The 25,264-nt window shown below is 38.0% G+C and overlaps 2 protein-coding genes across 2 annotated transcripts in view; one reads left to right on the forward strand and one right to left on the reverse strand.

Annotated features, from left to right (window-relative positions):
* Positions 1-548: 548 nt before the first annotated feature.
* LOC127793166 (cationic amino acid transporter 1-like) lies at positions 549-2,429 on the forward strand. Its single transcript, XM_052323952.1, has one exon. It carries the CDS (start codon positions 687-689, stop codon positions 2,427-2,429), a length of 1,743 nt encoding a protein of 580 aa, XP_052179912.1. The 5' UTR covers positions 549-686.
* A 657-nt stretch (positions 2,430-3,086) lies between these two features.
* The window catches only part of LOC127792926 (187-kDa microtubule-associated protein AIR9), a 51,172-nt gene continuing 28,994 nt past the window's right edge, over positions 3,087-25,264 (reverse strand). The window contains exons 31-38 of the mRNA XM_052323589.1: positions 13,378-13,516; positions 10,587-10,768; positions 9,244-9,399; positions 7,969-8,100; positions 6,299-6,357; positions 5,688-5,720; positions 5,423-5,554; positions 3,087-3,528 (exon numbers count right to left, since the gene is read on the reverse strand). Of these exons, the coding sequence (XP_052179549.1) occupies positions 3,352-3,528; positions 5,423-5,554; positions 5,688-5,720; positions 6,299-6,357; positions 7,969-8,100; positions 9,244-9,399; positions 10,587-10,768; positions 13,378-13,516 (1,010 nt within the window). The 3' untranslated portion in view covers positions 3,087-3,351. The remainder of the gene's footprint in view (positions 3,529-5,422; positions 5,555-5,687; positions 5,721-6,298; positions 6,358-7,968; positions 8,101-9,243; positions 9,400-10,586; positions 10,769-13,377; positions 13,517-25,264) is intronic.

Below are 25,264 nucleotides of genomic sequence, written 5' to 3' on the forward strand. Positions count from 1 at the left end.
GACAGTGCTCTCTCTTGATGGTTTACTGTTTCAAATTTGAACTGTGTATGATCATGTTTGTTGTTTTGTCAGTGATAAGTAATTTGGAAATAAGAATATGCTTTATTAGAGTGAATTATACATCTATTAATGCAACCCATATCACTGTTGTTGTAAATAAAAATATGTTTTATTATATATTTATGTAATATAAATTTAACATGATTTTGGCAATGCGCCTATATTCAAGGGGAAATCAATGGGCATAAAAGAAATTGTCACTTGATCTTTGTTATACTTCATTAAATTACACTAAATCTGGATTTGTCCTCTAATTTTATTAAAAATCATAACTTTTATTTTTTACAAAATTGTTAAAATCATATTTACAGGATTACACATAATATATACCACTTCATGAGTTTATCCGGGAGTTAATGAAATCTCAACAACCATGCATCTTTGATGCAAAACCCGCATTTATAGGCCGTCTAAAGAATCATTTAGTTTGATCAGATCAAGAACTGCATTTTCCATCTCCCACTTCTCACCCCAAAATTTCTCATAAAATCAACCAACTAGCCGATCAGGATGATCAATTGGCATTGTTCTTGGACTACTCTACCGGGTTGGGTGGTCGTCTAAACTCTAAACACACACACACTGTTCTTTTTCTTCTTCGGAGTTTTCTTCTGGGGTAACAACATATGGAAATTACTGGAGAGAATGAGGCCAAGAAAAGGGGCTTTGGATGCAGCAAGGAAACCTTCTTACCGGAGGAATCATTCCAAAGCTGGGGAAGCTACGTCAACGCCTTGAAGAACACGAAAACGAGGCTCAAAGATCGCCTCCTGGCGCGATCCTTGGACCACCTGGAACTCAACCAAATGAAAACTCGCAGCCAGCATGAGATGAAGAAGAACTTGAACTGGTGGGACCTCTTCTGGTTCGGCATTGGCGCTGTGATGGGCGCTGGAGTCTTCGTCCTCACCGGCCAAGTGGCCAGGACTGACACTGGCCCGGCTGTTGTAATCTCTTATCTCATTTCGGGCTGCGCTGCGCTGCTGGCTGTGCTCTGTTACACTGAATTCTCAGTCGACATACCAGTCGCTGGGGGCTCATTCGCCTTTCTGAGGGTCGAACTTGGCGATTTCATCGCTTTCATTGCCGCGGGAAATGTCATGTTGGAGTATGTTGTAGGCGTGGCCAGTGTGTCTAGATCATGGACCTCGTATTTTGCCACTTTATGCGACCATAAACCTAATGATTTCCGCATAAATGTCTCATTCCTGGCTGAAAACTACAGGCATTTGGATCCAATTGCCATTGCTGTTGCGGTTGTGATCAGCATTGGTGCATCCCTGAGCATCAAAGGCTCGGCAAGGTTCAACACAGTTGCCACCATTGTGCATATTATAGTCATTTTGTTCATCCTTGTGGCTGGCCTTACGAAAGCCAATCCAGCCAACTTCTCAGACTTGGCGCCATTTGGCATTCGCGGGATTCTGAAAGGTTCGTCAGTGCTGTTTTTCGCGTTCCTGGGATTTGATGGAGTCGCGACTCTGGGAGAGGAGATCAGAAACCCGGGAAGAGACATCCCCTTCGGGCTCATTGGCTCCATGGTGACAGTCATAGCAACATACTGCCTTCTGGCAGCAACCCTCTGCCTGATGCAGCCATACACCCAAATTGACGCCGATGCCCCATTCACCGTGGCGTTTCAGGCCGCCGGGCTGAACTGGGCCAAGTTTGTCGTGGCGTTTGGGGCGCTCAAGGGCATGACAACGGTGCTGCTGACAAGCATCATAGGCCAAGCCAGGTACTTCACTCACATTGCCAGAGCACACCTGGCTCCGCCATTTCTAGGAGTCATCAACGAGAAGACTGGCACACCTGTGTATGCCACGGTTGTCATGGCGGTCGTGAACTCCATTGTCGCCTTCTTTACTGGCCTGGAAGTTCTAGTGAGCCTCCTGTCCATTGCCACGCTGTTTGTCTTCTCACTTGTCGCCTTGGCGCTGCTAGTCAGGCGGTACTATGTCACCGGGGAGACATCAAACTGTGATAGAACCAAGCTGATCGGATTCCTGGGATTTATAATAGCGTCCTCAGTAGGCTCGGCTATTTACTGGGCGGTAAGCGAAACAGGGTGGATCGGGTACATATTCACTGCTGGAACTTGGTTTTTGGCCACACTGGGACTGCAGCTGACAGTGAAGGAAGCGAGGAAACCCAAAGTATGGGGAGTGCCACTGGTTCCATGGCTGCCCTCTGCTAGCATAGCCATCAATGTGTTCATAATGGGTTCCATAGATGGGGCATCCTTTCTGAGGTTTGCAGTTTGGACAGTGGCTTTGCTCACTTACTATTTACTCGTGGGCTTGCATGCTTCATATGATGCAGCCAAGGAAAGCACAGATGGGGAGCCTGGAGTGAGATCAAATGCTTAGACTATCTTATGATTTTTGGCAAGAAAGAAAAGGGAATGTGGGTACGTTCATTTTTACATATGCGCTATAAGAATATTAATTTTTCTTTTCTTATTTTGCTTCAATGAATCCAACTTCAGAAGTAACATTTTACCTGTCAAATGTCTTCTTAAGGTGTAGAGAAGTTAAAAGCATTCTACAATGTGAATATCATTAATTGTCACCGTATAATAAGGGGGACGGGCGTATGAAGTGACACTTAGTTTTTAGCTACTGAAGTTGAGTAAATTAAGAACCCCTATATAGATCTACGGCTGTAACCCTTGATTATATGCGATTCCATGAATTGTCAATTCCATAAACTCACCAAGCACGATCGTAGTCTCGAACCACATGCATCATGTAAATATATAAAAATCTATGGATGGGCTCACCACCACTCGTAGAGGAAGATTATAGCCAGTTACAATTTCTAAAAATGCTTTTACATCGAGATATCAATTGGATATATATTTGCACACTTGCACGTGAAAATGCAATAGCATCATTAGTTGGTAATTGAACTGCTTCTAGCAGTTAGACAAAGAAACAATTATTGGCTACCGAACGAGTAATGCAGGCATTAGGAAAGGAAAAATTGCAAGCACACCATTGAGCAAATCCACTACATATTAAGTATTGTCCTGATAAGGTACCATACCATTGAGCAATTCCACATTCAAGAACACTCTGATTTTGCACAAGGTTTCTTGTAAATTACAAGTAAATATACATGGCTATTCTACTAAAAGGAATGCCCTACAAGCAAAATGAAGCAATATGAGAGGGCAAACGAAAGCCAGAAAGAGGCATCATTAGTAGCTCAACAGTCAAAGCCAGAGTATTATCAGTTGCAGCTCAAACACACTTGATATTGATTCAATTTACAAATATTTACCCAAGTTTAATTCTCTATTTTGAGGAGAGAGTTGAGGGAAGTGCTGTTGAAACGCTGAGCAAGGCCTCGGATCACAAGTACAATAACATCTCTCAGATGCCGGGTCTGCACCAGAATGTCCACTTCGCTCTCACTGTCCACTACAATTCTAATTCTGTGCTGATCATTCCGGAAAAGCTCCACCTATATTCTCACCAACATCATATTTGAGTTGAGTACTTCATATCATACAACATAAATAGATACACACAAAATAAGATAAAATAATACTTGGTGATTTAAAACATTAACGCATCCAAGCTGGTAGTCCATATATGCATGAATGGTCCATTATAGTATTATTTATTAGACACTATTGGCATTGGGCAATCTTCCTTGCAACATGAACATTTTATTTATAATCGTTTCACAGCACTGGAAAATTCTGAATCTTGTGTCATTACATCAAAAGTTTCCCCTTTCTTGCTGAGTTTTTTTTATTATTATTTTTCTTTTCGGGTTAATTTTCCAAAGATAACAAGAACTAAAGAAATTTATGAGCTACAAACACAAGGAGCATGACCTGATACCATGTCTTCACAGCAATAGAATCTTAGCATCAGTTTCAAAGGGCTATGCTTTTGACAAAAGCCACTAGGTGTTACAAACCACCAAGAAAAGTTTGTTCCTTGTTTGCTAAGCTAAAAAGGAGAAATCCGGGTGACCAAAACGACAGCTTGTTGCCTCCTAACCTAGTGGGGGTCACCACACTGGCCATCTAGGACAACTGAGAAAACCCCTGTTATGAGGAACCTGAGGCACTGCCACTTGCCCCCCATCTTAAACCTGTGAACCATACGGCATGCCACAAGCGACTGCCCAAGCAACTGAGAGGCACACTACTGGATCTTCAGACCTCAAGTCCCCAACCCCCTGGATGGTACAAAGGCTTGTTCTCTATTAACTATAGCCATATAGTGATGGATTGGCATCCAAAAGAAGAAGTAAAATCTGATTTTGATTTACTAAATAACATTACTGATAAGGGAAAACACCCTCGGGTCCATAATTACTCCAATACCACAGAAATATAGCCATTGGCAATAGTGCCACGTGCCCACTGATGAGATACTTTGCTGATGTCATCCTACCCGAGTCCAGAAAGGGACACGCGACAAATGCATATCACCACACTAGCTAGCTTGTTACCTGACAAGGATTCTCCGGATTCCTCAGGACTGACCATCCCGCCGAGGATCATGGAGATGGGAGCTACCCCAAACTCCTCGGAAGCAATTAGGGAATCCATATCACTAAGATTTCAGCTCCGCGAAGAACAGGATGAGGATCCCAGTAATTTGAAAGAAGATCCTTACCTTAGCAGGAGGATAAAAGGAAGAGGACCAGCAACGGGTAAGGGATCGGATCTTTTCTCTCTCTCTACTCTAAAATTGCACTTTTCGGTGTTAAAGATATTCCGGTAAGCTGACTTAAACATCGGAGTGAGAGCGGGGAAGCAAGTCCCCACCTCCATCGCAAGTACTAGGGCTGAGGCAGACGAAGGTGATCGGCTACCGCATCATCAATTACAAAGAGACAGGGAGTTGATGTCAAGGAGTGACTGACGTTTGCTGCTCCTGACTACTAGACAGCAACATATATCTACCAAAAAAATTAATAAGAAAAACAAAGAAATTGCTTTCCAGGGAGTCAAGACAGTTCAAAATCATTATATTTGATTCTATCCACTTTTCCACTGAGCTAGAACAAAACCGGCCTCATCAAGTATTTCCATCCAATTAAAAACCTTCTTCTCAGATTAACAAGACTAACAAAATGGCATGGAAGGCTCAGATATGGTGCCAGAACTTTCATATAAACCATTCTATTTTCATACCTGTATGGTTCTTTAGCAGAACAAATTAACCCAATTCAATTTACATGGACCATCTAGGAACAAGGCAAGTTCAAAATTTCTTGGTCCAAAGCTTTCTACAACTAAAATCCTTAATAGATGCTCAGATAACTGGGAGATAAAATTAGAAAATTTGGTAGCTTCCAAAACCAAATTCAGATTGAGTTCTAACTAAAAACTTACATGGAATGGAGGAGTATAGCTTCCCCGTATTTCAGTGGTAGGAAAGGAAGTCTTAGAACCAGGCTTCACAACCTTGATTCTCTTTCTATTAACCTCCAGAAGTCTTCTCTCAAGACTACCAATTCCAGGGACCTGGATTATCAATAAAGATGAAGTCATTAAAACATATTTTACCAATTACTGACAGAACATTCTAAAAAAGCATACAAATGAACAGAAATAAAAACAAAGGTTCAGTTGGAAAATGGAATATACGGTAAAATACCTTTTTCAAAGATCTGTCTTTGTCACACAATGCCTGTTCCAAAGAGATAGGTTGTGAGTCGATGCATTTAGATATCTTAGTAAGCATATATTTATCATACAGAACTTCATTTAGATATCTTAATAAGTCAGTCCATTAAGAGTGTCACATATTACAAAATGCCCTGACCAACTTAAGAAATAACATTGCCAGCAATTGCAGACAATACATATCCACAGCTGGTACTTATGCTACACATGAGAAGATTGCTCCATCAGGTCAGGTCTATGGGTACGACTTCAACATGTAAATGCTAAACACTGGTAGGAATTTGATGCACATACACAAAGTTTTACTTCCCAATTATAGGTAAAAATATAAGCAACTAACATTTTGTTTTCCACAAATTCCATGGAGGAAATGAATAATGAACCCCTAAAGAATGGACAAGCATCCAAATCTCAAACAATGTTACAACAACAAGACAATATTTGAAAGAAATAGAAAAGATCTATCACTCCCCAAGGAAAATCAAATATTTTATTTTTTGAACAAAAAAGAGGCTACTCGAAAACTTGTATATACTAGAAAGAAAATAAAAATAGATATAAAAATAAGAACTGCTGTCACACCTCAAATTTCACAGATCCAAGGTCAAGCTTCTGCTTCACTTCTTTGAGAATATCAGGTTCTGTGATTCAATCAAAGACTAAATCAGATGCAAAAGAAAAACACAAACTAGAGAGCACCACAATAAACGGAAAAAGAAGGTAACCAAATACAATGATAAAGATACTAATATAAAAAAAGACACATCATACAGAAAACCAAAAAAGATATAGAAGCAATTAAGAATCACATGCAAATACAGCATAGTTGCAGAAAAATAAAGCTGTATTATCTGTAATATATGCCATTCCAAGACATGAAATTCAAGTCAAGCATAGTACAGTCTAAATTCTGATAGTACATAGATAGGCACATATATCTTGCACTATTTATTTACATGCATCATAGGCAATTTTCCTTTAACCATTACACTATTTATTAAGTTGAAAGAAAATCGAAAAAAAAAATTGAAGGAAACTATAGTGCCATAAAAAAAAAAGGTCAAGACTAAGAAAGCAACACTGCTATTCATGACAATTGGCAAGGATAGAAGCAAGTTTGTCTGTACAAGCATGTTAAAGGAAAATATAAATACAGCCCAAGTATCTCTGAGACAGATACAGATTGCACAATTTAGTATGTATCTCTAACTAAATATTACTGATTTCATAATACATGGCTTGAATGGCTAACATGAGCTCCAAAATTAGAGATGTAATACATATGCCAGCTCAAGCTTCAGCACAAGTCTAATTGTATCCAACTGTTGCTCCACTTAATTGCCAGCATACATGATTCAGAAGTATCTAAAAGGAAAACACCTTATTTCAATTTGCAGCAGAATCAATGATTCTTGTCCTGGAATTGTGTTTCCTAGAAGGGATTAAAAAGTAGTAGCTCAAGTAATGCCCATAAGATGATCACTGGCAGTTTTGACTCCTAATTAATGCCTTTCCTTTTTGTAAAATAACTTAAATTACTATCTAGTAAAACCACGACTCCTCTTTCCCAATATGAATTTTTTCCAATCAATAATAATAATTCCAGTTATTTTAATCTGGTATTGCAGGCAGTCAGCCTATATATATATATGATATTCTAGGCACTTCCCAAGCCCCTAGGTGTAAGGTACTACCCCCTCCGTTCCTAAGAGAAGAAATTAGCAAACTGCAGTCCAGCAATGAAAATCAGCTTCAAAAGAACCATGCTGTAAGGTACCCACAGACCTTGTGCACTGAACACACACACACACACACACACACAAAAAAAAAGGAATTAAAAACTAGATAAATAAAAAATTAAGATTATCAAAATGTTCCTAGAAATGCCAGGTTGGAGTAAATCAATTCAACTGAGTAAGAAATAAGAATTGCAGTATATAAATGGTATCTTGAAATGAATGATGTCTAGTTTCACCCAACAAAAGCAAATTGCAAAGATAGACATGCTTGTGCAACTTCTTTTTGTCCCCAGATTAGTGTTTTTGCAACAATTATTTACATGATATATTGGAATATATGTTGATCTACTTTATGAAAAGTAAATTGAATACGTAAGAAAACTCAAACAAAATCACAAATGCAATTGCAATGGTTGCAACAATATTAAGTAAAAATTATCAAAATTTCTAGGAAGCAATCAAGTAAATAAACAGCTACAAAGAGAGCAAAAAGGAAAGGAGCAGATAATTTACCAACTGCAATAGGCTCGGTTGATGCAGAAACAGGCTGACCCTCAACTCCATCCTCTCTTACAGGAGTATATACAGCCACCAGCCTGTAGCCCACATCATCAACATTAGCTTCATACATCCTCCCAGTTTCCCCTGCAATGCAGCATCATGTTAGTACAAGCAAATATCCTACAGAGACATGGATATGGACATGGCACTGATAGGATAGAATCTTGGGAGCATGCTACTTTCAACAAATTATTTAACAAGTTTGAACAAGATCCAAGCTGGTAATCCATATATGCATGAATTGTCCTTGAAGATATTCTAATGTACTTAAAGAGATCAATCCCTAAATAAAATGAAAATTTTGTATCTACGATTGAACAAGTTCGAAAGACAAGAAATTAAAAGGTACTAATTCATGTTGAGAGTAAAAATGATAATATAAAATATAAAGTTAACCCTCAATCTAACAGCTAGCTTTTAGATGGGATGGTGGCTAACAATTTAACATGGTATCAGAGCAAGCAAAAGTCCAGAGTTTAAACCTCACTACTAACCTAGTATTTAAATTGTTGCATGTGTTTGGACCAGTCAATAGTGAAGCTGGCCACGCGCGAGAGGGGCATGTTAAGAGTAAAAATGATCATAAAAAAGATAAAGTTAGCTCTCTATACAACAATTTAAGCTTTTAGAAGAGATGGTGGTTAATAATTTAACAATTGATATGTTCGGAACTTATCAACAAATTCTAGATTATTTTCCGAACATACAATGTGTTTCATGTGCACATTATTAAGTAACAGAACACATATCCTCCGAATGTTTCATTTTAAATAAAACTAAAAAAGTAACAGAACATATGGTGGGAAGTGTCTTATTTTATATAATCTACAACATACCAAGTCCTTATCCCACTAGGTAAGGCTACCAGTAATCTATTATTAAAAATTTTAAAGCACAATATCTATGCACATCCTTTTTCTCAAATAAGTAATGCACAATAAACATCTAAAGCTTCTTTGTTTTTCTTTAAGATGTCCGATAGATTAACTTAATACTTAAAATAAACCCAATAACAGACCAAAAGGGAGATGAATCATCCAGAACTAGTGATTTTAAGCAGTACACATTCTACATATATATTCACACATTAATACATAGTAAAAAAAAAAAAAATCAATGCAAATAATAGATCATCCAATCACAACATGGAGAATCAGTTGTGTAATATCAAGTCAGGGTTTTAGCCAAAAAAAAAATAATAAAAAATAAAACTCAATGATATCATACCAGGAATAGAGATAAGATCAGGACTTCCAACCATTGATCTAAGCCATTGGATTCTACTTTTTCCCTCTTTTCCTCCACTATAAATACCACGAACAGCATATAAGTTGGTGTGGAAGCCTCTACCCTCAATCTCCAACTTATCCACTCGAGGAATGCCTGATAAAAAGCCAAAGATATGGGCAACATTAAGTCATGTCTGCAAACATGTTCAAGATTTGTTTCAAATTGATACACTGAACCCATCCACAAAGCAATAGATCATTATATATCTTTGGAAATTTTTATTTCTCTGACAACAAGCTCTCAAACATGCATAATTATAAACCAAAAAAATGGTTTTTTATTTTAAATGTATATACCTATTCTACCTGATGACCTTAGGATGAATCTTTTTTGAAAAATTCTTCTAAGTGAAAAGATATGTTCTCCATGCTTGTTTCTCGTTTACTTCCCTATTTTTCATGAAAACAAATTGTTTTGAAACCAATATTAAGCAATTATTAAATTTCCGCAAGCAAAATGGGAAAGTTCAGAAAGAGTCAAACATAATCCAACAACTAAAATAAAAATTATGCTAATGAAATCCAGGATAAAAAGAAATGGACAGCAATCACATGGTAAAGAATCAGCAAAGGGTCTAGGACAACAGGTCATCTTAACTTCAATAAAGAAGCTACAATTGACTGGCAATAACAAGACCTGATTGATCAAACAGTATTAAGCAAGGGTCAAACTCAAAAGGATGAGCTATGAAAGTGAATGTTATATTAATGAAATCTACATCATCAAAAATGTCAAAAAGCAAAAGAAATTTCATTCATGCATATTTCAAAGTCAAGCTTTAAAAACGACAAGTGCTACTTGCCATGTAGGCTGCATAAATATGCATTTACTAGCTAATATTAAAATGAAAAGGTAGAAGGTGTTAAGAGAAGTAGTGTTATTTGTTCAGCATAAAAGAAGTACTAGCTGCAGTACAGTTGCTTGTAGTTGCTATTCAATCAGTTAAGTATGTTAGTTAGGGCTTGTCAGTCATGGTTAAGTTTGTTAGTCAGTTACTGCTTTTCCAATTATTTTTGTACAGTTGTCTCTAACAGAGTTTTTGAGTACACATATATATATACCCAACTGCTCTTCTGATTTGGTCACTGAGAAATAGTTGTCAGCAAAGTTTCAGTTTCTCTCTCTCCCCTTCTCTTTTTCATTTCTTTTCTTTCTTTCTCCTACATAGAAGCTCTTGCTTCAGAAGGAACACAGTTTTTTTCCTTCTCTTGAGAACTAAACAAGAAGTATTCTCATCAACAAACTGAATAACTGGAAGCAGTTGGCAAGAGACTAAATACCTGGTAAAATGGGATCAGTTTCAGCATATGCCGGGTAACTTGACCTTCCGAACACATCAGTCACAATGCATTCACATCGCAGACACCGACCAATGTCCTCTAGTCGCACCTTAAAGGAGCACGAACGCTGAGAAGTTAAAGGCTCAAAGGACAAATCATTTCCTGCTTCAGATGAGCAAAACCTGCACCATACCTCTTGTCATATACTGGAAAAATTAAGTGAATTATCATGTAAAGAAAGTATTATTTTTAACTTATTTGATACCCCAAAAGTTAAGGAAAAATTTTTGTGGTTCCTGGAAACTCATCAAACGTTTAATGTTGCTTGTAATCCCATGCTCAATTTTGTATAACCATATCAATAATTGCAATTACAGCCTCATGACAAGCATGAAAAAAACCTTTGACAGCATTCAGACAAAAATGAGACTACACGACTCTTAAGTCTATGGAAACGAGATGTAAGATAAAAGGCACAGATTAAACTGTGGCACTAAACTATCATTTACAACAAATAAATAGTTAGGGATCATTTGACAGCACTTTCAATTTTGTGATTTCTGTTAGGCTTTTTTTTGTTCTTGTGTTCGCTTTCTATCTACAGTTATAAAAAAAATGAAAACTAAATTTAACTTTACCTTTTTGCAAAAGTTTGAAAACAAAAACTAAAGTATTTGACACAAATTATATTTATTTCATCCAGTGATTAAATATTTACGTAAAACAAATCAATTAATATTGACACAATTTGTCATTATTCATACAAATTTGTCTTTTTCATATTTTCCAGTCAGAATCTGTTGCCCAGCAATGACAGCCAATCATTCTCCATTCTTCCATTGTCTGCTTCCTCCTCCGCAATGCCAGCCCAGTACTCCCACTTGGTATTTTACAGGCACACTTCTAGGATGTACATATATATGTCACCAGATACACACTACATGGATATTTCGTACATTGACACCACACATTCTCACAAATAAATACTATTTAGTCTTTATTTTGATGATGATACCCGTACATGATGATCGGGCAAGTCCACCCAGAGGATATATTCATTTGATATCTTGACATTAATACATACACAAGGTATATTTAGTTATAAGTATGCACATAGCTGTACTTGAAATGATTATAGAGTAGATTTGTCACCTTACTCATGTTATTACATGCTTAAAGCTACTCTTAGAGCCTTCCAGTTAATCATCACACCATGCCTGAGGCATTCTTGTAGGGCTTTATCTGGTCATTCACAAGATTGATCCTATCCATCAAAAAGACCTACAATAGATTTGATGATCCCATTGTGGGCACCACACCTGCCTCACGGCCAGTGTCAGTCTTGGAGCCCACAGTGAGTTGTGACATTGAGTATACCCTTTCAGGTAGAAGGGAAGTCAGTTGGGTTAAATAAGATTATAAGGGATATGGTCCAAGATGTGTTGGAAGTGTGTATGACATAAGCAATGAATGAGGTTTGTGATAACATATTGGCAAGTTGGTAATAAAGTTTGGAAGAGGCATCCAAAAAGCCAAAACTCAATTGGAGAGTAGACTGCAGCTCCCAAAAAAGCTTGAGGGCTCAACCATCAAGAGAAACAGACGACTTCAGGATCAACTGTAAAGCTGAAGTTGCTATAAGATCTTCTATGAGTCAATCAATCAACTAGGGGATCGGCTAAGGATGGTCCAGGTGACTTAAGGGTTATGAGTAACTGACAGTTGACTGTGAGGTTGACTATGGGTGGTCCAGGTGCTAGGTGAGTTGACTAATGGGTTAGATGGTTGCTGGATTATCAATTGTGAGTGAGTGACTGTCCAAGACTGTTACTGAGAATTTGATCAATGGGTCAACAACAATCAACAGGTAAGTAGACTGGAGTAGAATAAAGAATTAAAATTGATGTAAAAATGAAAAAAAAAAAAAAAAGGATGAGATACAGCCAAGTTAGACCCTATCCAACTTATGGAGTTAAAACTTTTCACCCTAAATACACTAAGTGGGGATGATGTCACTAGTCCATCCTTGTCTAGAGAATGGCCGACCGGCAGTGACTGAGGATATTCCCAACTACATTTTTGGTTGTGTCGTCTTCAATTGGAGAAAGGCATCCAGCTGAGATATGAGATTTAAGTCATGAGGTCGCCAAGAGTAAATGATATCAGAGTTTGAGAATCAAATTCATGAAAATTTTTGACCCCATGGAAATATTATGAAAAATTAAATGGCTTACTTTTGGACTGGGTTTTTACATTATGTCCATTTTTTCACTTCTTTTCAAAACAAAAATAGGTAACCATACACCATTTTCTGTTTTTATTTCCAAAATTTGCAAAATGAGAACAGAAAATTCAAAATGGAAGCCGTTGCAAATGGGGCATTAGCTTTTCCTCTATTAATAGGCTTTCCAGTAAATTTAAGACCCAAAATCTGTCACTGAAATATCATTCATGACAAACATGTACTTGCTTTTCCACTATTAATAGGCTTTCCTCATGACTATATAAGCAAAGGTAACTTTAAAAGGGATGAAAAAAGAATGTCTTCATGAAGCACCCAATATCTGCAATATTCTTGTGACTAAGATTCAGGTTTTTCAAACTGTTACCGAGAAGCATATGAAAGACAGGCCGCTATTAGTATTCATATGTTAAACCATACCATTGGTATTTGACGTCTTTCTTGTATTTGCCCCAAACATGTTACTGAATTTCATTCAGGTTTTTCAAACAGTTACCGAAAAGCATATGAAAAACAGGCTTCTATTAATATTCATATGTTAAACCATACCATTGGTATTTAACATCTTTCTTGTATTTGCCCCAAACACGTTGCTGAATTTCACTATTTGGAATTACTTCAACTGCAGTGAGTACATCTCCTTCAACTGCCTTTCCAGTAAGAGCAAGCATCTCGATCTCTGGAAGCTCTGCAAAATTCAAAAGATATAGGCAGCTGAAATAAACGTCTCAAAAACTATCTGATTCAGACTTCAATAGGATGCTTGTTTAACTGGATGGCATGAAAGCTACATTACACCTAAAACCGTATATCCTTCATGAGATTTAACAAGTAAACAAATTTAAAAAAAAAAAAAACAGCACGAGCCTTAGGACTATCCTCTGGATACCAGAATTAGACCATATCATTCTGGCACTGGTGTTGCAACCCCAATTTGGACTAGTCTCTATCAGTTTTGCTTAGTGATGGTTTCCATTTCTGATTTACACAACAGAATTCAGGTAATATTTACATGTCTTTCCTCTGTGTTTTCGACAACCCATTGTGTACACAATATTGTTTTCACGATCAGCAAGGACATTTCTCAAAGTATATGAAGAAACTAGGTAGATGAATTAGGGAATCAAACCACCATAAATAATTTCATTGAACTGAAAGATATATATACACACAAAAGTCCTAAAAAATCTGCTAAAAATCCTTCCAATTTTTCTCCTAACTATTCTCCTATTTTATAGGAGTAGATTACAACACTTTGCTATCTACTTTACCAATTTAGACCACTCAACAATTCGGATAACTTATGACTAAATTATCCTTATTCTACCTTATCTTTCTGTTTGAATTTCCTGATTACAGAAGCTGTAATTCCAAGTCTCTTATAGTTCCTTGGCTTCCTCCAACACTCCCCCTCAAGCTGAGGAATAGATGTCAATTATTCCCAGGTTGCCTCTAAGAGATTCAAAACCTTGTTTTTGCATGGCTTTAGTTAGGATGTTTGCTTCTTGATCTTCAGTAGGAACATAAGTGAGTCTTATGTCTCCTTCTTCCATCTCTTGCTTGACGAAATGTCTGTCAATTCTGACATGCTTCATTTAGTCATTCTCCACCGGATTGTTTACAATACTAATAGCTTATTTGCTATCACTATAGAGTAACTTAGGAGATGATATAGGCATAAAAAGATCTTTCATTAGTCTTTCTATCCATATTATCTCACAAATCCCTTGAGCAATGGCTCGATACTCAGCTTCCACACTGCTACGAGCAACAACTTGTTTCTTGCGCCTCCAAGTCACTAAGTTTCCCCACAACTTGGTACAATATCCTGATGCGGATCTACTATCCTCAATGGAACCTGTCCAATCAAAATCTACATAGCCAATAATTCCTTTATCTTGACTTTTCTTGAACAGCAGCCCTTTTCCAGGCATTCCTTTGAGATACCTGAGAATATGGTAAGCAGTTTCAAGATGTCCTTTAGTTGGTAGACGCACAAATTGGCTAATGATGCTCACAGCATAAGCAATATCTGGCCTTGTGTGAGACAAATAGATAAGCTTTCCTACTAAGCGTTGATATCTTCCTTTGTCAACCTAATATTCTTCTCTCTTTTCTTTATTCTTCCAATTAGGCTCTAGGGAAGTAGTTGCTGGTTTACACCGTAGTTTGCCTATTTCCCTTAGCAAATCTAGGACGTATTTCCTTTGAGATATGAATATGCCTTCCTTGCTTCTTGCCACTTCCAACCCAAGGAAGTATCTTAATTCCTCCCTAGCTCTTTTACCTCGAATGTTTGTCTTAGTTGATGCTTTAATTTCTCAATCTCTTGGTTGTTGTCTCTTGTGATGATGATATCATCCACATAAACTACCAAGATTGTTCTCCTTCCATCCTCTTCAATCTTGGTGAAAAGAGTGTGATCAGACTGCCCTTACTTGTATCCAAGCTCGTGTAGGGTGTCACTAAACCTCTTAAATCAAGCTCTAGGAGATTATTTAAGACCATATAGTGATTTCTTTAACTTGCATACCTTCCTTCTTGTGTCATTTTTCTCAAAACCAGGTGGTATGTTCATAAGATTTACTCTTCCAGCTCTCCATTCAAGAAAGCATTTTTGACATCCAATTGATGTAGTCTCCAGTCTAGATTTACTGCCAATGATAATAAAACCCGGATGAAATTTAGTTTAGCCACGAGAGCAAATGTTTCCTCGTAGTCCAAGCGTTGAGTTTGAGTGAATCCTTAAGCAACAAGTCTTGTCTTGTACCTGTCAATACTCCCATCAGATTTGTACTTCATAATGAACACCCACTTACTACCTACTGTTTTCTTTCCTTCTGGTAGCTCCATAACTTCCCATGTATTATTCTTTTCCAAGGCTTTCATCTCTTCCATGACTGTTGCCCTCCATTTTCACCTTATAGTACCTGATAAATATCTCTAAGAATAGCCACACTATCAAGACTGATAGTAAATGATTTGCATTGGGGAGATAATCTTGAGCATCCGAGGTAATTTGAGATCGGATGTTTCGTACAAGATCTTACCCATTTCCTTAAAGCAATTGGAATACCTAGATCATATTCAAATCTGTTTTGTACCTCAGTATCTCTTGCAGCCACATTTTCTAGACTTATCTCTAGATTAGATGATTTAGTTAGCTGAAGATCACGAGGCCTTCTCAAGTAAACCATTAGTGGTGGGTGGTTTAGTTTGGACCTGATCATCCTCTTGAATTTTGGTGTTCTCTTTCTCTCCCCCTTGATGGTTTAGGGCTGGAGGAATGGAATTTAAATTGAATTCAAGACTGATTTGAAGGGTTTCAAGATTAAGGACAGGGTTTGGTAATCGATCAGTGAGAGGAGTAGGAGAAGAATGATCAAGTATAGGCGTGATTGTACTCCAAACATCTTTTGTTTTGGAGGTACTTTCTTGCTGAGGGGTGTTTTGAAAAAATAGTTTATGCTGGATGAAAGAGATATCACAAGAAACAATTAATTTTCGATTATGGGGGTTATGACATTTATAGCCTTCCTAAGTAAGGAGAGTAACCAACAAATATGCACTTGAGTGCTTTAGGGTCCAAATTGGATTGAGTGAGTTGGTTTTTGTATACAAAAACAGTACATCCAAAAACCTTAAGAGGAAGAGAATTTAGGACCCTAGTATTATGGGGAAAGGATTCAAGAAACACATTCAAGGGAGTTTTAAACTCTAGAATTTTTGAAGGGAGTCTATTGATGAGATAGGTAGCAGTAAGGACAACTTCTCCCCAATAGACATTTGGAACTGATTGAGCAAACATTAGGGCTCTTGTTGTCTCAAGAAGATGCAAATTCTTTGTTTCAACTATCCCATTTTGTTGGGAATTATAGGGACATGAGCTTTGATGAATAATACCATACTCATTTAGGTATTGATTGAATTCATTGGAGAAGTACTCTCGACCATTATCAAATCTCAATATATGAATGGGTGATTGAAAAACATTTCTGACCATTTGATGAAACCTTTTGAAAACAAGATAGATTTCAGATTCGTCTTTCATTAGGAACACCCAGCACACTCTGTGTGGTCATCAATAAAAGTGATGAACCATCGTGTGTTTGTTAGGTTGGGAGTCTTAGCTGGTCCCCAAATGTCACTATGAACCAAATGAAATGATTTTGAAGGTTTATAGGTATGATTAGGATGAGAATTCTTGGTTTGCTTTGCAAGGATACAATGTTCACAATAGAAATTATGAATTTTATTGCTAGAAAGAGAAGGGTACAAAACTCTAAGATCCTCTAAGCTAGGATGTCCTAATCGTTGATGCCATAACATTAATTCTGATTCCGAAACAGTAACTAAAGAGGATTGAATAGATAACCTAAATTTTGTAGGATGATCAAGTCTTGAAATTTAATAAAGTCCTCCCTTCTCCTCAGCTTTGTCAATCATCCTCCCCGATGATATGTCCTGAAAAACACAATGAGAGTGAAAAAATGTCATTGAGCAATTCCTTTAGTGATTTTACTTACTGATAATAGATTGCATCTTAAATTTGGAAGGTTGTGGCATCAGCCATAAACACAGCAATGCCTTGATCACAAGGTTCATAATTGGATAAAATTTTAAGGGAACCTGTCATGTGGTCTAATGCTCCAGTGTCTATGATCCAAAAGTTTGTAGAAAACCTTTGAGAGAAGTAGAAAGTGACTGGCATTACCTTGTTTTGCCAAGGACACCACTAGATTGTTGTCTGCACTTTCAGTCGCCTTATGCACCTTAGTTTGGCTTAGTAACTGTTGTAGGGCCTCCAATTGATCTGTTGTTAGAGAAACCATAGTTGAATTCCCTTTTTCAACTTCTACTATATATGTGGACTGACCTCCCTTTCGCTGATTTCTTGGTTTCCAATTTGCTGGTTTTCCATATATCTTCCAATAGATTTTCCTACTATGATAGGGTTTATTACAGTGGTCACACCGTTGTTTTGCATCTCACCTTTTAGTTGAGATAGGAAATTTTCCTTGAGATATGTTTAGGGTAGAATTCTGAAGATATACCTCGCTATTTGAATGACTAGGCAGCATCAATTTCTTCCTACTTTCTTCTCATCTTACTTTAGCAAACACCTCTCTCGTAGATGGGAAGGGCTTAGTTCCGAGTAATCTCCCCCCTACTTCATCTAAATCTGAGTTTAGACCATGTAAGAAGTCAAAAACTATTTCTTTCTCCACCATCTTGTCATACTTTCTTCCATACGTGGGAGACTCCCATGTAATCTCATAGAAGAGATCCATCTCTTTCCATAATTCAGTTAAGGTGTTATAATACTCAATAACAGAGTTATTACCTTGCTTTGTGGTTCGGATGATAAACCAAACTTGAAAACTTTGGGCTGTGTTTTCAAGGTCTGAGTAAATCTCCGTGATAGCCTTCCAAATCTCACTAGCTATGTTATAGAATAAATAAGTTCTTCTAATCTTAGACTCCATAGAGTTTACCAGCCAGGCCATAACAATAGCATTCTCAGCTTCCCATACTTCATAAGTTGCTGACTCGAGACTTGGTTTTGCAATATCTCCTGTTAGATAGCCTACTTTACCCTTCCATCGAACAACCAGCATAACTGATTGGGATCACTCTTGGAAGTTGGTTCCATTCAGCTTGTATAGAGTAGTTTGGAGTGAATGATTATCAAGAGTTATTGGAGTAATTGGAACTAGATTGTTCTTCATTGGAAGAGGATTGGTGGTTGAAGTCTCGCTTGCTGTTGGAATCTCATCCATTGCGTGAGCTTAAGAGTCCTATCTGAAATAGAACACTAGCTATTGGGTGCCACAAGAACATGGCTCTGATACTATGAAGAAACTAGGTAGATGAATTAGGGAATCAAACCACCGTAAATAATTTCATTGATCTGAAAAAAAATATATACTCAAAAGTCCTAAAAAATCTGCTAAAAATCCTCCTAATTTTTCTAACTATTCTCCTATTTTATAGGAGTAGATTACAACACTTTGCTATCTACTTTACCGATTTAGACCACTCAACAATTTGGATAACTTATGACTAAATTATCCTTATTCTACCTTATCTTTCTGTTTGAATTTCCTGATTACACGAAGCTGTAATCCCGAGCCTCTTATAGTTCCTTAGCTTCCTCCAACAGTACCTATGAAGGGCTGGATTTAGAAACAACTACAACAGTCCATATAACCTAAGTGCAACTGATCATTTTTTCTAGGTTTTTTAATTTCTTTCTGGTGGAACTAAATTTAAAAGGCCATCCTATCAACTAGTTCAAACATCAAACCAATAATAATTAATACAAAAAGGACTACAGAGGAATAGCTACGTAAACTTTAGCGTTTGAATGACCAAGGAGGAGCAAGTATACAACAGGGATCAGATAGAATCATAGCATGAAAGAAATGTATAACCCAAGCAGGTAAGCTCATGAGAGGAATGGATGCCACAACTTCAAGACCAATCATCAGACAACATCACAAGGAATGCAAAATAATGTGATAAGGAATCCATCTCACACATGAAGGAACAAAGAAAGTAAAAGCAGAAACCAAAGAAGCAAGACTTCAGTACAAGACCAAAAATGCAACAATGATATGATATTTTATAATAGAAAAATAAAAAAGTACATAGCATTGTAAGTAGACATTGACAATTAACAAATTTTTATAAGTACAATGCAACTTCTTACAAATCCTTGATTTTTTCATCTTACAAATATCTATGATGTTGAACTATTAACCACCATCTAATCTAAAAGTTTAAGCTGGTAAATAAAAAGCTATCTTTTATATTATTATTTTTACTTTCAACATGCCCTCTCACATGTGAAGCCTGCATAACTAGCCCAAACATGTACAACTATTTAAATATTAGATCAATGGTGAGATTTGAATTCAAGATTTTTGTCTGCTCTAATATCATGTCTAATTGTTAATCACTATCTCATCTAAAAACATAAATAGGTAGATAATGGGTTAACTTTATCTTTTATATTACTTTTTTTTTTTCATAAATATTTTTTTATATTACTTTTACTTTCAACATATTCATATACTTCTTTTTTGAAACAATATGCAAGAGCTTGAAAAGAACTTAGAACAGAAACAAAGAGAAGAAAAGAAACTCTCAATATTCACCAGTGAATCAAAAATGAATACAATACAAATCAAAGAAGAGACACTGCTATTTATAGCAGCTGCCTTATTAAAGAGCCCTGATACCGAGGCACCTTATAATCGCCTAACAACAATAAACAAATAGAAGCAGCAACATAATACAGCAACATAAAAATACAATAAGAAGCCCGCTATACTCTCACATTCCCCCTCAAATCAGACCCCATAGAGTAAGGACTTTAGATCCTTGAGCAACTTGGAGAATCAGCAGACAATAAGCAAACAACAAACAAGCTACTCCTTAACTGTTGACTTGAGAGAGACTCCTAGGAGATCAGGCTTCTGAACAAGAGGCATCCTTAGACGTAGCTTATCACATAAAAGTTGAAAACGACTTCGAGCTAGGCCTTTAGCAAAAACATCTGCAATTTGATAGTCAGTAGGAACATAGCGAATTTCAACCACCTTGTTCTCAACTTTCTCCCGCACAAAGTGAATGTCAATTTCCAAATGCTTAGTGCGAGCATGAAAAACAAGGTTTTCAGCAATGCTTTTAGCAGCTAGGTTATCACTCCAGAGAACAAGAACATGAGCACACGGATAGCCAAGCTCTGAAAACAAGGATTTTAACCACATAATTTCAATCACACCTTGAGCAATTGCTCTGTATTCGGCTTCTCCTACTGACCTAGCTACAACCGACTACTTACGAGAACTCCATATAATCAAATTACTTTCAAGAAACACACACAGTCCACTGGTAGATCGACGAGTGACCTGACAACCGGCATGATCAGCATCTGTATACACTGTGAGAGAGAGATTAGCTGAGGAGGGAGAAAAGAACAACCCCAAACTGAGGGAACCTTTAAGATACCGAAGCAGACGCTTGCAAGCAACCTAATGTTGATGATTAGGAGCTGAAAGAAACTGACTGAGCCAATTAACAATGAAATCAATATCCAGTCTGGTATAGGTGAGATATTGCAAGGAGCCAATTACAGTGCGATAGAGAGAAGGATTAGAGAAAGACTCACCCTCATCAGTTAAAGAGTCTGCTATGTTAACTGGATTCTCACAAGGCTTACAATCTAACATGGCAATTTTCTTTAACAGATCAATTGTATACTTAGTTTGAGTGAGGTAAAGTCCATCAGTGTTACGGTGAGCCTCAAAACCAAGAAAATAGCTGACAGAACCCATAGTTTTGAGAGCAAAATGTGTATTCAAATCCTTAATACAAGCTCTAAGGGTTGAAGAATCTGAACAAGTAATCAGTATGTCATCAACATAGACTAAAACAAATAGCACAAACTTAGCAGTTCTCTTAACAAACAATGAGGCATCTGAAACTACTCTAATGAAACCTCAAGACTGCAGGGCAACCCTCAGCTTGGTATAGCAGGCCCTTGGTGCATGTTTTAATCCATAAAGAGATTTTTTCAGCTTGCAAACATGAGTAGGGAACTGAGAATGAACAAACCCTTCCGGTTGAAACATAAAGACATCCTCACTCAAATCACCATTCAAGAAAGCATTGTTGGCATCCACTTGTTGGATGTCCCAGCCAAAAGTAACAGCCAAAGAAAACAACACTCGAATTGTTGGGGCTTTAACAACAGGACTGAAAGTCTCGGCATAGTCAATGTCGGGATTTTGATGAAATCCCTTGGCCACCAAACGTGTTTTGTAACGAAGAACTGTACCATCTGCCTTATATTTAATCCGAAAAATCCACTTGCAACCAATAACATTCATGTCTTTGGAGAAAGGAACTAAATCCCAAGTGTGATTACGTTGTAAGGCAGTATATTCTTCTTCCATAGCCTTAACCCATTGTAAATCTAAGAAGGCCTCACGAACAGTAGTAGGTTCCAAAGAGCTCACTAAGGCATGAGGGGATGAAGTGGTAAGAAGTTTAGCCTTGGATCGGGTGACCATAGGATGAACAAAAGGTTTAGGAACACGAGAGGCTGTTGGCAATACCAAAGGAGGCTCCAACAATGGAGAGGACAAGGATGACGAGGACACAGGAGAATGAGGTTGAGGGACAGAAGGTAAAGGTTGAGAAGCAGAAGCAGCAGGAGATGAAGCTGCAGAAGGTGGAGAAGAAGATATGGAGGAAGAACCCGAAGATTGTGCTACTGCAGAGGAAGGAAAGGACGAGGAAGAAAAAGAAGGAAACAACTGAAATACCAAAGTAGATGGATGACCAGGAATAGTAGAAAGAACACCAGATGAAGAAGAAGCAGACTGAAACAAACTAGTATAAGGAAAATCATCTGGATTAAAGAGAACATGTCTAGAAACATAGACACGACCAGAAGGATGCAAACATTTATAGCCTGCATGACCATGACTATACCCAATAAAGATACATTTAGTGGAATGAAAACTGAACTTACGCTTGGCATAGGAACGAAGATAGGGAAAACATGCAAAGCCAAAAGGCTGAAGGATGAGATAATTGGGTGATTTAAGAGATAACACCTCAAAGGGTGTTCAAAACTTGAGAGGAGCTGAGGGAAGCAGGTTTATAAGATAAATTGTAGTTTGGAAAGCCTCAACCCAAAACTTAAGAGGCATAGCAGCATGACTTGAGTCCTATTTTAGCTATGTGACAGTGTTTTCTTTCAACAACACAGTGTCACATACCTAGGGTTACCTAGGGTTGTGATTGGAATTTGGGAGCGAAACAAGATGATAGAATTAATAGAGGGAGAGAGAATTCAAAGAGAGAGAGTTAGAGGGAGAGATTATAGAGGAAACAAGAGAGAGAGAATTAGGGAGATATGAATCACTTCATTCATCAACATACCTTTCTCTACATTTTAGGGCCTATTTATAAGCTATTCAATAGTAACTGAAATCTAGAAAATAGCACCCATGTGCTCCTAACAACTCACAAAATACCTCCTACTAACTACTACAACCTTATTACAATAATGCCTTTCTCGCTACCCATGAGTTGTGACATTCCCCTCCCCTTGAAAGGTTTCTTGTCCCCAAGAAACTTATTACAACCAAGTCATTGTTTCTTCATCCAATGCCCGTCCTCACCCATTGGTTTCTTCTTCACTTTTCCTTCTTTTTATCTTGTTTTTCCCTTCTCTTTTGCTTTCTTTTTTCCGTCTCCTCAGCAGCAACAGTAGTATGTCTTGCTGCCACACCAATGGAAACATGAGTAAGCAAAACAACAAGGGTCTCGGTTCCTTCAACAAAGAATCCCTTCCTTTTCTTCCTTTCATCTTGTTTCACCTTATCCTTCTGCATCCTCCATTGCTCTAAATCAGAAACATACTGCTGGAAGGTTTTAGTGTAATCAATTTCATGCAAGCATCCTCCCTTAACCTCTAACCATTCTTTAACTGCCCTCCATTGGTTATCCATTTCGATGAAGGCACAAATTTCCCTCCAATTGACTGATTTCCCAGTTGGAGTTACCTGATTCAGAGTAGGTAATTCAGCCACTCCTTCCATTCCTATTCTTTTGAGGGAAATAGATTTAAAATCTCCACAATCTAAGGCTGTTGTGGGCGTTTCCATTCCAAGATCTTTGGCTCCCAGATTGTTAGCTAACATCTCAACTTTATCCTCAACAGTTACCTCCTCCAACGGTGTCATATTGAGGATTCTAGCGGCTGGATTTTCAGTATCAGTGAGAGTGCTTGAGATGCTGCCAATTGTTGGACTGCCATCCCCCAATTCTTCGATCCCTTCTACTACTTCTTTTTCTTCCTCATCAGCTTCTTGCATCTCCAAATTAACAGCCGTAGAAGCTCCATTGATCATATAGGTTTTGGTCCTTTCTCCAAACCGATTACTCAAGTCAATTACAAATTGCGGCCAACTCAATTCCACCCTTCCCCAGCTCCAATTCTGGAACCAAATGTATGGAATTCCACTTAGATTAGTTGCAGCCATTTTTACCTTCTCCTTTTCAGCCACTCGGTGTTGGTAGAATGCTCGTTCACATTGCTGAATCCACCATTTTGGCCTATCCCTGTCAAACACCAGAATAGCCAATGGAGCAAGAGTGGGCAAATCAGCACTTGGAATTGAAGTCAACAAAGTCCGATTAGCAGTCTAAAATTTATGTGAATGCAGGATTAAAAAATCGTCCAACTGCCTACGGAGGTCCTTAAATTCTTTTGTTGCAGCAATTAATCCTTCGGCCATCTCCTCAATTCAATTCCCTGAAATTACCTTGCAACCGCCTCTTGATCAGCTTCCAAAAATCTCTTCCGAAATTTTCTTGTACTAAAATTCAGCAACCCAAGCCAATACAATTGTTACTTCCAATTCAGCAACCTTAATCGCCTCAGACCTTGCCCTAGCAATAGCCTAAACCTGAATCAGCTTTTTAGCTGCAGTTGAATGTCCTCCAAATCAATCTCCGAGATCTGATCGAGTTTGTTCGGCCTTCGAGTTAGCCTACTATCAGCTTCCAACTCACCCAAAACCTCTGCCTTAGTTACGATGGAGTATCTAAGGACTGTCGCCTTCTAAATTTCAGCTTCTTAACAGTTTGATTGGCTCCCGTTGCAACTTCTTGTGAACTGCCGACTCTCACTTTCCCAAGTCACCGAAATTATGTCCGAAATCAGCTCATAGTAGTCGCCTAGGAGAATCACCCACCTCATAGTAGTCGCCTTGGTCAAATAGCCAAGGATTCCACCAGCTTCGCTTTGGCAATTCAAATATGAGCTGAAATTCACAGCCGCGAGACTTCTTCACTTCTTGCCCGAGTCAAATTAGAATTCGCCTAGGACTCACCTCTCGCTCAACTTCCAAATCTAAGTTGAGGATTACAATCAAAATCAAGGCAAACAAGAATCGCTGCTTGCGGAATTCTCCTCTGGACCATTTCCGATGGCACCTTCTTTCACTACTCGGTCACATGCATTGACCTAGACCTGAACTTCCGCACCTGACCGCATTCAGCTTTCTCGCCTCAACCACATACAACTAGTTTGCCAGAATCAAAGTGATTCAAGGATCAATAAGAGGCTTCTGAATCGGTTGCTAGCTTCCTTCGGTCAATCAGATTCAACAATCGCCCCAACCCATGCCCAATCACCGTCCAATTTGCTCCAGAATTTCCCAAAGTTTGTTGCTTCTTGAATCTCTTTCCGTAACTTGTTCGATTCCACACCCAATCACCGACCAACGTCTTGCTTTTGAAGCAACTTCCGCTGCGTAACTCCTCCTTACCTAATTTGATTTCGTCACTGAGAGCAATAGCCTATGGCCGCATGCAGATCACGATCCTCCTGTTCTATATCAGATTCGTTGCG

The sequence above is a fragment of the Diospyros lotus genome, unplaced genomic scaffold (assembly GCF_014633365.1).
Source record: "Diospyros lotus cultivar Yz01 unplaced genomic scaffold, ASM1463336v1 superscaf1, whole genome shotgun sequence".
NCBI lineage: Eukaryota > Viridiplantae > Streptophyta > Magnoliopsida > Ericales > Ebenaceae > Diospyros > Diospyros lotus.

Bases quoted from the DNA above. Each gene is read 5' to 3' on its own strand.
- LOC127793166 (XM_052323952.1), top strand. From the start codon at position 687: ATGGAAATTACTGGAGAGAATGAGGCCAAGAAAAGGGGCTTTGGATGC.